Source organism: Monodelphis domestica, chromosome 5 (genome assembly GCF_027887165.1).
Source record: "Monodelphis domestica isolate mMonDom1 chromosome 5, mMonDom1.pri, whole genome shotgun sequence".
In the NCBI taxonomy this organism is placed as follows: Eukaryota; Metazoa; Chordata; class Mammalia; order Didelphimorphia; family Didelphidae; genus Monodelphis; species Monodelphis domestica.
The window spans coordinates 147,306,509-147,325,023 of record NC_077231.1 but is presented as its reverse complement, the minus strand read 5'-3'; the positions used below and the strand labels follow the sequence as shown (position 1 = coordinate 147,325,023).

At 36.1% G+C, this 18,515-nt stretch overlaps 1 protein-coding gene across 5 annotated transcripts in view; it reads left to right on the top strand.

Moving 5' to 3' along the window:
* Positions 1-18,515, top strand: part of USP6NL (USP6 N-terminal like) — a 188,410-nt gene that overhangs the window by 142,270 nt on the left and 27,625 nt on the right. For all 5 annotated transcript variants that reach the window (XM_007503947.3, XM_056799438.1, XM_016425389.2 and 2 more), the window contains one exon: positions 11,679-11,786. In XM_007503947.3, the coding sequence (XP_007504009.1) occupies positions 11,679-11,786 (108 nt within the window). The remainder of the gene's footprint in view (positions 1-11,678; positions 11,787-18,515) is intronic.

Sequence of the window (18,515 nt, the reverse complement as noted above, 5' to 3'; positions counted from 1 at the left end):
GAGGGTTCCCAGCTTCTGTACTGTTGTTTAGCTTGAATTTCAGTGCCCTAGGAGCATTCAGTCTGTATCAGTAAGGAAGGGTCTTCCACGAGGTCTGAACTTTTGCTGCTTGGTAAGCCGCCATCTTGACTCCGCCCCTCTAAGGTGATTTTGAATGGGATTTCTCTTTCTAGTTTTTGCTGCTGAGCTGTGATGGAAATATATAGAAATGCTGATGACTTATGTGGGTTTATTTTGTATCCTGCAACTTTGCTAAAATTGTTGATTATTTTGATTAGCTTTTTGGTTGAATCTGTAGGATTCTTTAAGTAGACCATCATGACATCCACAAAGAGTGATAACTTGGTCTCCTCCTTGCCTATTTTAATGCCTTCAATTTCTTTTTCTTCTCTAATTGCTACTGCTAGTGTTTCTAGTACAATGTTAAATAATAGAGGTGATAATGGGCATCCTTGTTTCACTCCTGATCTTATTGGGAATGCATCTAGTTTATCCCCATTGCAGATAATATTAGTTGATGGTTTTAGATATATATACTGTTTATTATTTTTAGGAACGACCCTTCTATTCCTATGCTTTCTAGTGTTTTTAATAGGAATGGGTATTGTATTTTATCAAAGGCTTTTTCTGCGTGTATTGAAATAATCATGTGATTTTTGTCGGTTTGCTTGTTGATATGGTCAATTATGTGGATGGTTTTCCTAATATTGAACCATCCTTGCATTCCTGGTATGAATCTTACCTGATCATGGTAAATGACTCTTCTGATCACTTGCTGCAGTCTTTTTGCTAGTATCCTATTTAAGATTTTTGCATCTATATTCATTAGGGAGATTGGTCTATAATTTTCTTTCTGTTTTTGGCCTGCCTGGCTTTGGAATCAGTACCATGTTTGTGTCATAAAAGGAATTTGGTAGAACTCCCTCTTTGCTTATTATGTCAAATAGTTTGTATAGTATTGGGGTTAGCTGTTCTTTGAATGTTTGATAGAATTCACTTGTGAATCCATCGTGTCCTGGGAATTTTTTTCTTAGGGAGTTCTTTTATGGCCTGTTCAATTTCATTTTCTGATATGGGATTATTTAAGAATTCTATTTCTTCTGTTAGTCTAGGCAATTTATATTTTTGTAAATATTCATCCATATCACCTAGGTTGGTATATTTATTGCCATATAGTTGGGCAAAGTAGTTTTTAATAATTGCATTAATTTCCTCTTCATTGGAAGTGAGGTCCATATATCTGATATGGCTAAACAAGGGGTCACTAAAGTGTTTCCTGATTTTATATCTCCCAAGATATCTTATAGGAGGGGCATCTAGGTTGCACAATGCATAAGAGGGCCAGGCCTAGAATCAGGAGGACATGGGTACAAATCTAGTCTCGAATATTTCCTAATTGTGTGACCCTGGGCAAGTCACTATTGCCTAGCCTTTGCCACTCTTCTGTTTTAGAATTGAAAATAAGATTAAAAAGTAAGAGTTTTTTAAAAAGGGATATCTTATACACTATTAAAACATATGCAGGAAATATCTCATTTGAAAAGGTCCTTTAGGACAATATTATGCTCTAATTAATGAGATGCTTTTTTATAGTGAAAAAATCACAAGCACAGGTTTCCTTTCATAGTCTCTATGCTTTTCGTTCACTTGTATTCCTGTATGATGTTGTCTGTTATAGAATATCATTTTTATTCTTTCTTCATATTCCTTCAAATTCCTTCATCAAAGATGCCTGTCATTTGTCAATCAGTAAACATTTGTGCATCACTTGCTTTGTACCAGACATTGTGCTAAGTGCTAGAAATATAAATACAAAAAAGACATTTTCTACCTTCAAGGAGCTTATAGTTTAATGGAAGAGAACAGTATGTAAAAGGCAACTGGAAGGGACTGGGACAGGGTTAAAATGGCCTGATAGAGGCCAGTCCTAAGGAAAGTGACCGGTGGGAAATGAAGAAATGACTGGCCTGTTAGCCCTTTTTAAATGTAGGCTGTGGAAGGAGCTCTTTGCTCTGCCCTCTAGCCCTCTTTTCAGAGGGACATAGGAGACTGAGAATACTGATAGTAGTAGTAGTGGTAGTCTCTCGGTGATCGAGAATGACTATTCTCTTTGTGCAGTTTCTTCTACGGTGTACCCTCATGTGGCTTTGGAGTCCAAAGGCTGAGGCGCAGAGTTTGTGGCACATGGGGCATGGGACGCCAGTTGTTAAGGGAGGTGCGGTTGTGGCCTGGTGTCGGAGTTCACGCGCAGCGGCAAGACGTCGACTTCGCTCATCTTCAAAGGTGGTGGGGGCATGGTTAATGTGGGTTTGCCAGCTGCTTCTGTCAGAGGCAGCGAGTTCTAGTTGCTTTGGTATAATGCCAGCCCACTTCAAGTTGGACTTTAGCTGATCCTTGAATCTTTTCTTTGGTCGGCCTTGTTTCCCGAGTCCAGCTGACGGTTCACCATAGAATACCTGTCTTGGTGTTCGCTGTGGGTCCATGCGGATGACGTGTCCAGACCATTGTAGCTGGGTTTTGAGGACCATGACTTTGATGCTGGTGGAGCTGGCTCTGTCGAGGACTTCCTGATTGGTGATTTGGTCCTGCCATCGGATCCTCATGATTAACTGGAGGGAGTGTTGGTGGAATTGCTCCAGCTGTTTCATGTGCTTCCGGTACAATGTCCATGTCTCGCAACCGTACAGAAGCAAGCTGAGGACCACTGCATTATACACTTTGAGCTTCGTCGCAGTGCTTACACCTCTGTGTTGGAGGACTTTGGAGTGTAGCCGCCTGAGTGCCTGGCTGGCCTTTTGGATCCTGGCATTAATCTCGTGGTCTAGGGACCCGTCGTTGGCAATGGTGCTGCCCAGGTACTTGAAAGTGTTGACGTTAGAAAGCTGCATGCCATTGATTATAATGCATAGCTGGTTAGTTGGCCTCCCTGGTGCAGGTTGGAACAGCACCTCTGTTTTGCTGAGGCTGATAGTTAGGCCAAACAGTTTTGTTGCGGTAGAGAACCTGTCCACAATGGTTTGAAGATGATTTTCTTGGTGGGCCATGAGAGCACAGTCATCTGCAAAGAGAGCTTCCAGGATGAGTCTCTCTGTTGTCTTTGTTTTTGCAGTCAGGCAGCAAAGGTCAAATAGTGAGCCATCTAGTTGGTATTTGATGTAGACGCCCAGGTCTAGATCCATCACAGCATGTTGTAATACTTGGGTGAAGTATAGGTTGAATAGTACCGGAGTGAGGACCCAGCCTTGTTTCACGCCACTGGAGATGTTGAAGTGATCGGAAGTCTCTCCACTAGATAGGACTTCCCCTGTCATGTCGACATGAAAGAGCTGGATCAGTTTGACGAATTTTGCTTGGGCAACCAAGCTTGCTGAGGATCACCCATAATGTGTCCCTGTTCACTGTGTCGAATGCCTTTGTCAGGTCTATGAAGACAATGTAGAGACTCAGGTTCTGCTCAAGGCATTTTTCCTGCATTTGCCTTACCGTGAAGACCATGTCGATGGTGCTGCAATCTGGTTGGAAGCCACATTGTGATTCAGTCAGGTTCTGCTCTGAAACAGATGACAGGAGTCTGTTGAGTATAACACGGACGAGGATCTTTCCAGCAGTGGAGAGTAGTGAGATGCCTCTGTAGTTGTCACAGGCTGCTCGTGAGCCTTTGTTCTTGTATAGGGCTACGATGGAGGCATCTCTGAGTTCTGGGGGCATGTCTTCCTCCTCCCATATGCTGTTCAGCACTATGTGGAATGCCTGGAGCGCTTTTCCATTTAAGGCCTTGTACACCTCGGTTGGGATTCCGTCTTTACCAGGTGCCTTGCCTGCACTCATTTGTTTAATGGCTTTTTGAACTTCCTCTATTGAAGGAGGGATGTCAAGTTGTTCAATGGTACGGTTTTGGGGGATCTGTTCAAGGGCGCTTTGGTAGACTGAAGAGGGTCGGTTGAGAAGCTGACTGAAGTGTTCTTTCCCCCTGTTGCTGATGCCTTTTTTTATCTTTTATGAGAGTGTCACCGTCAGAGGATAGCAAGGGAGTGGTGGTGTGTTTTAATGGCCCATAGACAATCTTGAGGGAACTGAAAAATTGTTTGTAGTTTTTTGTATCAGCAAACCTCTGGATTTCTTCTGCCTTTTTTTCCCACCATCGGTCTTGCATCTTCCTGATCTCACGCTGCGCCGTGGCTTGGAGAGACTTGAATCTGTCCTTTTTAGGAGCAGAGTTTGGCTTATTTTGCCACTCCCTAAAGGCTTTGTTCTTTTTGCTCAATAGGTCTTCAATAGCAGTGTTGTTCTCGTCGAACCAGTCCTGGTGGTTGCGTTGTTTTGGGCCTAGGACTGCCTTTGATGTTTCCTTCACTGTGTCTCTGAACTGGTTCCATTTCTCGGTTGAGCTTCCAGTGAGTGGTCCCTTGGCAGACAGCTTGTCATCCAGGCAGGACTGGAATGTTTGTAAATAAGATGGATCTCTAAGACGACTCACGTTGTAAAATGCTGGAACTGTCTGGGCGCGTTTTTGGATGGCGAGGTGCAATGTGCATTTGTTATATGAATAACAAGACAGATGCAATCTCACAGGATGATGAGTTTATTGATAATGTCAAGGTTCCTGGGGCTTGATGGAGTACAGTTCATTTATGGTTCACCAATTCTCAGATCTTTTAGATGATAGAAAGTGGGTATATCTATTGTTTTGGATATTTTCATACTTGCCTATTTTTGTTAATAAAAATATACTTGACTTTTTTCGAAGTAAGGCAGAAAACTGGTGAAAATATTCTTTCCATAGGTGTTAACCATTCATCAGTACGTATATATTAAATGCATGCTGTTTGCCAGGCATTGGGTAAATAAGGGGAAAAAAGGATGAAACAATCCTTACTCATATTGAGTTTAAATTCTAATGGAGCAGATAAATACATATAAAAATACATGCTGAATAAGTGTTCGTTTTATACATACACACACATATACACAAAGTAGTTAAATACAGAGTAGTTTGGGAAGGAGGGCACTAACAGTTGGGAAAATAGAAGAGGCTTTACCCAGAGGATGATATCTTAACTTCTTAAAGGAAGAGAGGGATTCTATGAGGTGAACATAAGGAGGAAGTATATTTTACACATGCCAAAGAAAAAACAAAAAGGAGGAAGAAAGAATGCTATGAGAGAGGAAATAAGAAGACTGAATCACAGAGTGAAGAACAAGGTGTAATAATGTCCAATGAAACTGTCAAGGTAGATTGGGTAGAGTTGTGATGGGCTTTTATATTTTATTATAGAAACAATAGGAAGTCACTGGAGTTGATTGAATAGGATAGTTGCAAAGAGTTCTTTAAAAAATTTATTTTGGTAGTAATAGCTAGAATAGATTAGAATGGTGAGAAGCTTAAGGCAAGGAGATCAGTTAGTAGGCTATTGAAGTAATTTAGGTGAGATGTGATGAGGACCTATAAATTTGGAAGATGTATCAAGGAATGCCCAGTTGAAAAATGGATCACATGGACATAATGTCATTTCTAAATACTCCTGTTTGAATAAAAAAGTGTGCTGATTATATCAAGCCCTGGAACACTACAGTACCTCCTAAATGAGATCCATAGTCACTCAAAAAAGTTTGACCTAACTCTCCATGTAGGAAATTCTAGATGGACGAAAAATGCTTTTTGCCCAGACTATGATGTACAGTTGGATGGACAAACTATAGATCTGGTCCAACAGGATAGTTATTCCTTCCACATCATGACTTTTCCCATTGTGGTTTCCATATGTTGTGAGTTGGCATAAGAAGCCTTAGTGTGATGACATATGAAGGCTAGCAGATGACAGAAAAAAAAAGAGAAATTCAGAAATGCATACTTACCACAAAATTTATAATTAGATACTGTAAACACCTCATAAAATTCAGACCTCTCTTCTGATATAAAAGGGAGGCCAAAAATTTTTATATGGATTTCCCAAATTGCAGATGTGCCACACCCCTAAGCCCTAAGATGTGGGAGGGATAACTGTACAAAAAATTTGGAAAAGGCATTTTGTGTGGACAATGAATTGGGCTGAGTTGAATGCTAGGAAGAAAGTTGTCTGAGAAATTGTGAAGAGTTTTTAAAGTACCCAAACTCCTGCCTGAATCAAAAGTCTTATCAACATTCTTAAATTGATGTTATGACATTGAATAGGTCAACTGAAGAGGGGTATAGAGTTGTGAATAAGCAAACAAATATTGCCAGTAAGAATTCTGTAGAAAAAAGCAAAATAAAGGATGTCAGCAGAAAGTTGTATTTCTGAGAAAAAAATTGGAGGAATTGATGTAGCAGGAGTGATAACCAATAGATGTCTCTGCATGCTCCATTAGTGTTTGCATTCTAATTGAGGCACTATAGTACAGTGGAAAGAAATGACCTCTAGATTTTTTTTTTCTAGCTCTAAATCATTGATCTATTGAGCCTATGAAATATCAAGAGATTCTAGAGGAAAGCTTCCAGCAACTTTGGATTTCAGGGAGATGCTTTGTCACATAATATTGGGAGGAGAAGGAACCTCCAAATTCATAAAACCACAGCTCTCTTAGTTTTGTGGCTAATTTTTCCATTAAGATGTTATTTCTAAAGGCATCTGGTAGCATAATGGATAGAGCAGTGACACTAGAGTCAAGAAGACCTGAGTCCGGATATGGCCTCTGACACTTAGCTGTGTGACTCTTGTTGAGTCACTTAATTACTATTTGTCTTGGTTTCCCTATCTGTAAAAAGGGTAATCATAATGTCACTTACCTTCCAGTGTTGTTGTCATCAAATAAGATAATATTTGCAAAAAAGCACTAAGTAGTGTGCCTAGCACCCTGTGAATGGTTATTCCTTTTCCTATTTCCCTTAACTTAGAACCCCCCAAAGTGAAAGTTGTTTGTATTGCAAAAGCATAAAAGCATAAATATGTCAAATGGTAACCCCTTTGATCTAGTTAGATTTCATTTAAATATTAGATGTGGTAAAAGATGTGAAGGTCAAAGGATAGTTAACATATTTTCTATTTCTTTCCTAAAAGCCATTTTGCTGTAGAGGTACATTGCTCATCTTTGTGTTAAAATAAGGCAATTCAGATAGTGATTGCCATCTGTAAGTTTCGGGTTTTGTTTAACCTTTGCTACAGTGTGCAAAAATCTTTTTTAAATCTTTAAAATATGAATATTCTTCTCTTTTTTAGCTCCATTTGACATCTGTAGAAACTGCTGCCATTTATAATCCTCTCTTAGATTTGTGGTTAATGCAAAAAGTTTATATCCTTCACAAGACCTATCCTATTTTTTATTTCTCCCCCAGAGTTTTGTCTGTTGCCATTTTCTAACATTCTATGTATTTTCCTACATTTTATGAAGGTTTAGTTCAGAGTAGTTACTTCTTTTTAACTTGTTATATCAAGATTTTGAAGATTTTTTTTTTATCTCACCTGCTTAATCAAAAGAGTTGCTTGTGATAACACTCTAGTCAAAGCTAATATGTCATTGTTAACAATCTTAAGTACATGGCACAGTTATGGCTAAGCATAATCTAGATTCAGAATTGAATCTAACTTGAAACATAGTATTAGAACCTCTATGGCTATATAATTGATGGAAATTATGCTGTGTCTTAGATGATTGGTATAAAGTTTATCAGGTTTCAAGCATTTTGTCTCAGTGAAATGATTGTACTAGGACCAGAAAAGGACAGGATAATGTTCATATTTAACATTTGTACTTATAACTTCATATTCCACCTGGTATAATATTCATAGGATTATGTGACTATGTTCTTCTTTACATATATTTATGAAAACATCTTTGTTAGCTATAAAGATGGACTCCATTAGCCCAACCTAATAGCAACTAGACTAATGCATTCTCCATTAAGAAAGGTTTTAACAGAAGTATCTTCTTTAATGTATAAATTTAAAGTACTGTTCTTTATAATGATAGTATAGTAGCTTTAGGTGGTGCCTATATGGGCCTATTTAGTGTGAAACATGGTGTACTTTCTAAAAGAATTACCTCTTCTAATTCATTCTGTAAACTTTAGTTTTCAAAGTGTTTTAAAGAAAAGAAGTTGCCATATATTTCCCTTCCCGAAAGGGAGATATTTTTTCTTTCTAGCTCTTTATTCACACAATAATAATATAGTGAGATTCCTGATTTCTTAACTATAAAGTGAAGATTTAAGAATTTAAAGTACAAATTTTAATAATAGTTTCTATTCATATTGTTTGAAAGTGACATGTATAACCTTGTGGTGAACAAAAGCACGTCTGCAGTGATATTTGTTTGGTGGTATAAAAATATCAATTAGTCTTACAGTCAGAAAATGTGAATTTGAGTTCTGCCGCAGATAGTTATTATCTATATAACTTTGGAAAAGTTATTTCATTTTTCAAAACCTCATTTCTGAAGTGAGAATAACAATTCTACTGTCTAGTCAAACAATGTTATTATAAGGAGGGCACTTTCTAAAATACATATAAATGTGAGTTGTTATTTGTATAGCAATAAGTGAAGAGTTCTGTGGAAATGGCAATTTTCCCTTGTTTTCACTATTCAACAGTTGTCTTATGTTAGAGCTTTAAATATTCAGTCAAGTATAAAGCACTTCAGCAAAGTTGAGGAAAATAAAACCTGGAGAGACCAGTAAAGATGGGAGAAGCAAGGTAGTATACCATTCCCTCTAACTACTCCAAAAAAGACTAAGAAAGATGATCACATGATGGCATAATTTGGAAGTCTAAGGGGAAAAAAATCTCACCTGGAAAAATAACTCATTTTTTCCACTTTAAATATGTCACTTTAAATCTAAGTCAGGAAATGGTGTTTTTTGTGTTATCTGAATTAAGTATGGTTTTTATTTTATTTTAATAGAGTAAATTATTTATTTGCTCTAGATGCTTGATGAAGTTCTTTCAAATAAGTTATTAAAAGAATTGCTCAGTTTAATTGATACCCTTGCATCATGGTGATAGAAATAACTTTGATTTTTTGTGGCTATATAATTACATTGAAGTTGGTACTCAGAAGTCCATCCATGCCTTCCTATCCTGTGTGTTTCTTGTTTTTATTTATCCCTAAATCTCCATAATAGGTCTACCCAGGATTCTAAGAGACCTTCTCTAGACAATGTATGTTGTCATTTTGTTGTTCTTCCTTCATTTTTGAAGAGGACCAATGATATCAGGATGTTGGGATCAAGCTATGGTATGTTCAACTGTAGCTGATCAGTCCAATACAAATTCAGAAGGCTCTACCAGAGTTGGGGTATAAGCAGTCCTGTTAGAACATTTGGGATGGTGATCTCTGGATTTGTACAGCTCACATTTTCTTTGTGCTACTGCAGGTATGCCTTGCTCATAGAGTACAGTGCCTTCTTTGATGTGGGCATATCATCATTATTTTTTAAAATTAATTATTTTTACCAATTGCATATAATAAATTTCCACATCAGTTTCCCAAAATTATATGCTCCAAACTGTCTCGTTCCCCCCCTCCCAGAGCTAGCAAACAATTCAGTCTGGGTTATATACATCATCTTTTTTTTTTAATAGAAATTTATTAATTTGGAAAGTAATGTTGAATCTGACCAGGAGGTAGAATAGGTGGAAGCCTTCCTCCTAGGTGGAACGGCATGGATGGAAAAACTACTCCTTAGGAGGACAGCAAGACAGCATGAGGGGAGTAACCTGGAGAATTGCTCAATCATCATCATTTTTTGACAGTCTATAAATATCAATTGAACTCATCCGCCATTCTCACTACGTGACTAGCCCACCCTTTTTATGTCTTCCTGTTGCTATCCTTTATGCCATTTACTATTTTCTTCTTATATGTAAACAATTCATACTAAAGATGCTGGTCCATTGCCCCCTAAATCCATGACATTAAATCTTTTCAGATTCTGTGGTATTTTGTGACTTATAGCCTTATAAGAACTGTGAGGATACTGTTTTCAAAAATATGAATTTTTGCTTAATTTGCAACATAGTATGTGCTTAACAAATGCTTTTGGAATTAGTAAATGTTATATATTATCAATTCAGTGACTTAATTCACTGAAACTTGAGTTTAATTGCATGGTTTTAAGCTTTTAAGTTTAATTTATGAAGAAATTTTATGAAGAGATTGCAGAGGTTCAAGAAGAGTAATTTCTGGTCAATTGCAAGGGCATAGAAGTTGACAGTAATGTGTGTTAGATTTCATTTCCAAAAGGATGGTTCTTGTTTCTCATACATATTAAGTACTAATATTATAGGGATAGGATGAACTTGTGTTTTCATTGATATAAGGCACTCTCCTAGTTGGAACTCCTTTACCTGTTCTGTAACATATGGCTTTGGAGTTTTGCCAAGAGTACTGAAAGGTACAGGGACCAATTCAGTGACTTGCTGCCGTTAGCTAGTATGTGTCATAGGGAAAATTTCAATCCAAGTCTTCCTGACTTGAGGTCAGTTAGAGAATCTACCACATCATGACTGTCCTTACTCTTCGTTATTAAGATCATTTTTTGGTACACAAATAGAATGAAGAAAAAAAAAGTGAGATTTTCCTGAGTTAACTGGCCAAGAGCTAGAAGAGGGAAATGAAGAAAGGGGTAAATTATATTGTGTATTTCTAGATTTTATTTTCTGTAGTAGAATTAACTGAGCTATCATTGATGAAAAATAACAGAATATAGAGAAATACAATATGTGCATAATATTTCTGATGGAGAAGAAACAGGATATAATTGAAAGAACAATAGAACAGAAGTTAGAAAATCTGATTTTTAATACAGGCTCTGCCATTGATTTCTTTGTGTGCTGTGTGATCATTCACCACCTCCCTGAGACTGTTTTATCATCTATAAATGAGATAGTGGGACAAGATGACTTCTAAGATCCCTTCCAGCTTAAAAGTTTGTAATTCTATTTACAATGACTAATGATGGCCATATTAATCTACACAAGGGTAGATTTATTTTTCTGTCTAGTTAAAGCATCTCTGGGAATAGTTAGAAGAACTATGTAAAAGCATAGTTGGATGTTGATATGTGATGAGTTTCTATATCGTAAATGTGCATGCAGGCTCTTTTTGGTTTCTAGGGTGTCTCAGGGAGATAAAGCAATGTCTCAGTTAATATAGCAACTTTTGTCATCCATTGGAAGAAGTTTCTTGTAACATAGGCCTTCTGATAGAATCTCACTCCAACCATTTATAAAGAATAAGTAGAGATAATATAATACATATCTTCAAAGTGACTGTCAGTCTGACTGACAGAGGTTTGACCCAAGAGACAATGGGACCCAGAGTAAGGTAATATAGCAAAGCTTTAGTGGAGAAAGGAAGGAAAGGGGGTGGAGGGAAGAAGTGGCAATGGGAAGCCTGATGACAGAAGAATTAGCTGGGGAGTTCCACTCTCTGAGTGGCAGGGGTGATTCTCAGGAATGGATGCAGTCAGGTTATACATTTGTCCAAGGTTGACAGTCTAAGGAACAGAGAATCCTGGTGTTCTGCCAGGTGTTGCTGGGGCTTTTTGTCTTAAGGTCTGTCCGTGACTATATAATATAACACTAATTATCTTATGTTCTTTAAAAGTATAATCAACCAATAAAAAGTTTTGTATTCTAAATTTAGGAGAAATTCTAAACTTTTGCACTTTGGAACATTTCATCTTTTTTCTTTTTAATCAGTTCCATAGGAGAATTTACAAAGGAATTCCACTTCAGCTTAGAGGTGAAGTCTGGTCTTTACTACTTGAGATACCTAAAATGAAAGAAGAAACAAGTGACCTTTATAATGTGAGTATATTAAATCAGTCTTGAAACTTTAAATTAAAAAGTTTTATTCATTCCCCAATTGACATGGTCAAAGGATATGAACAAACAGTTTTCAGATGAAGCAATCAAAGCTATCAATAATGATATGAAAAAAATAGTCTAAATCACTCTTGATTATAGAAATGCAAATTAAAACAACACTGAGGTACCACCTCACATCTATCAGATTCCCCAACATGACAGTAAAGGAAAGTGATAAATGTTGGAAGGGATGTGGCAAAATCAGGACACTAATGTTTTGTTGGTGGAATTGAACTGATCCAACCATTCTGGAGGGCATTTTGGAACTATGCTAAAAGAGCCATCAAATTGTGCATATCTTCTTTGTTCCAGAAATGGTCTGTATCCCAAAGAGATAATCAAAATGGGAAAAGGACTTAACTTGTACAAAAATATTTATAGCAGCCCTTTTTGTGTTGGCAAAGATTGGAAATTAAGGGGATGTCCATCAACTAGGGAATGGCTGAACAAAATGTGGTGCATGTTGGTGATGGAATATTATTGTACTTTAAGAAATAATAAGCAAGATAATTTAAAAAAACTGAAAAGATCTGCAAGAACTGGTACAAAATGAAATAAGCAGAGTCGGAGAACACTGTACACAGTAACAGCAATATTGTCTGTTTGTCAACTGAAACTTAGCTACTCTCAGCAATGCAATGATTTGGGACATTTCTAAAGGACTTATGTTGGGGAATGCTATCCCCTTCAGATAAGGAATTGTTGGGTTGGATGCAGATCAAAGTATGCTATCTTGCATATCATTTTATTTATGGTTTTATTTTGAGGTTTTGATTGAGTAAGAGTATGCTCTTACAACAATGGCTGATATGGAAATGTGCTTTAAATGACAATACATGTATGGACCAAATCATATTGATTGCCATCTCCAAATGGTTCAAAAAGGGAAGCAAAGGAGGGAGATAGTTTGGATCTTGTAATTTTGGGAAATGCATGTTGAAAATTGTTATATGTAATAGGGAAAATAAAATATCTTTGAACATAAAAAACTTAAAATTTAAAATAATTTAAAAGCTTAAAAAAGCCTATTTTAATGATAAAAACTCTTTCTTCAGACTAAAGAAAAAATCTAAAAAATTTATAGGCCTACGTGTGGATTTTTTTTGCCCTATTTAATATTTTTCTACTGAATTTCAGACAAATCTTATAGCAATTTTTTTTTCTGATTTCCATGAATCAATAGCCAACACCCTTTCATCACAAGCAATTAAAATGATAAAATAATATTTAGGCATATTTTTAGGGGAGGAATCACTAATAACTGGCAATATAAAGCTATTTCTAGACTGATGTTAAAAATCTTTTCCAAAGTGTGGAAAAGTCATTGAACAGAATTCTTTTATCATTGTTTTTTATTTAGGAGGCCATTTTCTTTTTTAGCATGGAAAATGGAGGTTTCCTTTAATCCCTCTCTCTAGTTGAATTTTATAAACTAAATTATGGATTATTGGTCAAAATATTCTTTTCTAAATTATCTAACTTTCTGAATTAAATTTCCTTTATCATTCCAGGAAAACCCTTTTGAAAAACAAGTTTTACACCTTGTTTTGAAAGACAGTAGATTCATGGGGACTTTAGCTAAGTTAAGTAAAAACAATACAAAATTCATGTATCTCAAAATTATAGGTTTTTAGAAAGTAATCTCCCTGATAAATGATATCATATAGAAGATATTAAATAGAAACAAAAGGGAGAAAGGAGGGGAAATTTGAAGTTGAGAACCAAAATCATTTACAGAAAGGAATTGTAAAATCAAATGTCAGTTCACTGTCAATGTTCTTGGTTTGCTCTATAGTCTTTAGATCAGGGGTTCCCAAACTTTTTACACAGGGGGCCAGTTCACTGTCCCTCAGACTGTTGGAGGGCTAGTCTATATTAAAAAAAAAAAAGCCAAAAACTATGAACAAATCTATATACCACTGTCTGGGATAGCAGAGGTTGCAGTGCTGGCTGTCACAAGCCTGTCACACCTTGCACAGGCCCAGCACTGCCACCACTATACCGGGCAGCAGTATACACAGTGCAGAATCCCCTCCCCCAGGTCACCATGCTGACATCTTCCATTGGTGCAGCCACATAATCCTTTGCGCGGCTCCTTGTTAGAACAAGGCGCCACGCAAAGGATTATGTCACCGGAAGTAGTACTGTATGTGAGCAATGTTATGCTTTGCGGCACCACCACATACAGTGCTCCTCTCACTGACCAATGGCCAGAAGTGCAATGGGGGCCGGATAAATGGTCTCAAGGGGCTGCAGTTTGGGGACCCCTGCTTTAGATAATAATTTTTGTATAACTTCAGGGTGTGTGGCTGTTGCTGCTGTTTTTCATTTGTGTTTGACTCTTTGTGACCCTGTGGGCCCATACCATCCATGATGTTTTCTTAGAAAAGATAAGGAAGTGGTTTGCTATTTCCTTCTCCCCTTGATTAAAGCTAAGTGATTAAATGAGATATTAGCCAGAGGCTAAGTGACTCACACAGGAATTGAGTGTCTGAGATCTTATTTGAACTCAGGTTTTCCTGATTCCAGGTCCAGGATTGTATTCAATAAACTACCTACTTGCCTCCTAGGCAAACAGAGGTTAAGTGAATTTTTATGAGGTCTCATAGCTAGTAAATTTCTGAGACAGAATTAGAATTCAGGTCTTCCTCACTCCAGGCCTAGTCCTCTTATCTAATGAGCCATCTAGCTACCTCCTAACTTTAGATTACTGAAAATATATTTCTGAAGACCTTTAATTTATAATGAGCATTTAAGTAGACATTTCCTACATTTACCACCATTGTCTTTCCAATTTCAGATATTATAATTATTTTAAACTAATCATTGTTTATATTTTATTATTTATTTTAGAATTCATGTTCAAAATAAGGGTATGTTGGGGGTATCTGGGTGGCTCAATGGATTGAGAGTCAGGCCTAGAGATGGGAGGTCCTAGGTTCAAATCTGGCCTCAGCCACTTCCTAGCTGTGTGACCCTGGGCAAGTCACTTAACTCCCATTGCCTAGCCTTTACCACTCTTCTGCATTGGAGCCAATACCCAGTATTGACTCCAAGTCATAAGGTAAGGGTTCTTAAAAAAATAAATAAGTAAATGAATGAATTAATGAATGAATAAATAAATAAATAAGTAAAGTATGTCTCAGAATAAAATATATGTAACATTTAATTATAGGTAGTAGAATTATATGTATGTACTTAGAAGAATTATATGTTCATATACTTATATATGCCTGTTAATAAGGTCCAAAAATATGCTCAATTGGCAATATAAATGGAAATTATTGACCCTTCCTATAAAATACTTTTTTTAAACCCTTATCTTTTATCTTGGAATCAATATTGTATATTGGTTCCAAGGCAGAAGAGTAGAAAGGGCTTGGCAATGGGGATCAAGTGACCTGCCCAGGGTCACACAGCGGGGAACTGTCTGTGAGGCCAGATTTGAACCTAGGACCTCCCATCTCTAGGCCTGGCTCTCAATCCACTGAGCTACCCAGCTGCCCCCTAAATAAATTTTTAAAAAGATGCAAAAACGTATCTCCAAGACTATAAGTTTTTATTTTAAAATATTTTTCTTATACTCGATATGACTATAGTTCTGATTCAGCTGATTTTACTTTGTACTACTTCCTGAAGCTTTTTATTATTTACTCATCTGTTTAATTTTCAACACTACTTCCCTTCTCTTCCCCTCTGAGCTCCCAAATTGGTATATAACACCCTATGAAAAAATGAATGCAATGTAGCATATGTTGGGGTTTTTTTTTGAGTTTCAAATGAAAAAAGTTTCTTTTCTTCAACCGTACATGTTTATCTTGATCATGAATCCATTTGATTCTCAGACAAAGAAAAATTTTTAGGATTTCTAAGCCATCTATCCTTTAAAAAATATTTATTGAGCACCTATGTGCAATTATCATTAAGTAACACTGACTTTTAAAAAAATATTTATTTATTTATTTAGAATGTTTTTCCATGGTTACATGAGTCATGATCCCAACCCCTCTTCCCTTCCCCCTCCCAGAGCTGACAAGCAGTTCCATGGCATTATACATATATATCATTGTCTAAACCTATTTCCATGTTATTTATATTTGCAGTAGAGTGATCTTTTAACATCCAATCCCCATCAAACCACATGATCGGTCATATGTTTTTCTTCTGCGTTTCTATCCCATAGTTCTTTCTCTGGATGTAAATAGTGTTCTTTTTCGTAAGTTCCTATGGATTGTTCTGGGTCACTATATTAATAAAAAAGTCTGTTACATTTGATTGTGCCACAATGTATCAGTTTCCATGTACTCCTGGTTCTGTTCCTTTTGCTCTGCATCAGTTTCTGGAGGTCTTTCCAGTTCCCATGGAATTCCTCCAGTTCATCATTCCTTTCAGCACAATAATATTCCATCACCAACACATACCACAATTTGTCCAGCTATTCCCCAGTTGATGGACACCCCTTCATTTTCCAATTTTTTTTGCCACTACAAAGAGCATAGCTATAAATATTTTTATACAAGTATTTTTCCTTATTATCTCTTTGGGGTACAAACCCAGCAGAGTAACACTGATTTTTAAAACAAATGAATAACTTTACATTTATGCCTGTTAAAGTATCATACCTTTGATTTTGTCTTATGTTAGCAAGATAATTTGATTATTTAGTATATTCTGTTTTTTTATCACTTAGATTTCCCTCTGAGTCCTCGTTTAAACAAAGAATTTTCTTAAAAAGAAAGAAAATGAGGAAGAGGAAGAAAAGAAAAAAATTCAATCAATTCATTCATTAATACATTAAAGTTATTCAACACATTTTAAAAATTTGACATCATATTCAGTGTTCCATACCCATGACCTCTTCCCCTAATCTATATGAGTGTTGAGGAGATGTCTTCTCATCCCGTCTTTGAATCTGAGCTTGTTTTATGGCTACTGTTCCATTTACTTTTTTAGTTACTATATGCCAATTTACCTTGTTCTTACTTTGCTTGGCATCAGTTCATATAAATCCTTTTTATCTTTATTGACAATTTTCATAGTTACTTAATGTTCCATCACATCCATGTACCACAGTTTGGTTAGCCATTTCCCATTCTATGAGCATCTTCTTGTTTATTATTTTCTACTACCACAAATGTGGCTATAAATATTAAAGTATACATAGATCCTTTATTTCTGCCAGTGATCTTTTTGGGGTTAATGTCTTGCTGTGGAATCTCTGGGTTAGAGGGTCTGGATATTTTAGCCACTTCATTTGAATACTTATAAATTACTTTACAAAATGTTTGTACTAATTCACAACCCCTCCAAAATGCATTAAATAATATATCTTTCTTCTCTCAATCCATTCTGTCAGTGATTATACATATTTTTTGTCATCTTGTTCAATTTGCTTGGTGTAAAGTGAAAGCTCAGAGTTGTTTTCAATGCCTATTTCTCATTGATAATGATTTGGTGTATTCTTTCATATGATTGTTAATAATTGTATTTCTTCTGAAAACACAATTTTGAATGTTGATTCTATTAATCATCATACAGCTTTGTGTCACTTGTAAATTTTATAAGGATGTATTCATCCAAACCATTGATAAAAATTACTTAACCATATATAGTGATTCCACCTGAAGCAAATATTTCTCCACTTTATCCACAATGAGGTCATTAAAGACTTTTTCAAATGCTTCCTGACATAAAAATATATCAACAGATTCTCCTATCTATTAAACTAATTATTCTCTCTAAAAAGGAATTGTTAATTTGTCACTGTTTGTTCTCTGTCACTTTCAAATCATTTCCTTTTTTATGCTCATATGCGTACATGCTGATAATTTCTTTTATCCACTCAGATTTCTCAAGGGCTTCTCTGGCCTCCATCACTATCTACTTATATTTTTGGATATATGTCATATTCTTTCCAGTAGATTGTAAGTTTCCTGAAAAGGTCTCATAGGTTCATAGATTCAAAGGTAGAGGGGAATTCTCATTTTACAGATGAGCAAACCACATCTTAGGTTGAGTGAATTGAATACTGTCACATAGTTAAACAACGTCAGAGTTGGAATTTTAACCTAGGACTTCCTGACCCTAAGGCCTGCACTATTCACCACCTTGCCTCTTTCATTCATGATTTTAAAATTTTCAGTACCTAGCATAGAATTCTACATATAGTGCATACCTAAAGTTTTGTTGAGTTTTAATTACTTACATTGCCTCCTCTGGCTTATAAGATGAACTTATCGATAAGGATAGTATTTATCAAGTGTACTTTTTTTTTTCAGATGTCAAGATTATATCCATATTTCTTCAATGCTATGTGCTAGTTTTGTAACATTTTGCACTTGGTCTTAGGAAAGTGTTATCCATATCCTTTTTCTGGGCATCCTATAAATATATCTTACTCAGAAAAGTATCAAAGTTTTTCACCTTACCCAAATGTTCTCTCCTTCCTACCTTCCTTAGTCTGACATATTTTAGAAAAACAAAGAATAATCTACTAGCATTCATTTTGAGTCCCAATTTAATGTTGATATTCTACCATTACAATTATATTTATCTTATGTAAACATTTAAATTTCACCTCATTTTTATACTCTAATTTGATTATTTAGTATCATGAGTTATAAATACTAATCTTGACCTAATTTCTTAGTATTTTTATCTGAGGATTAC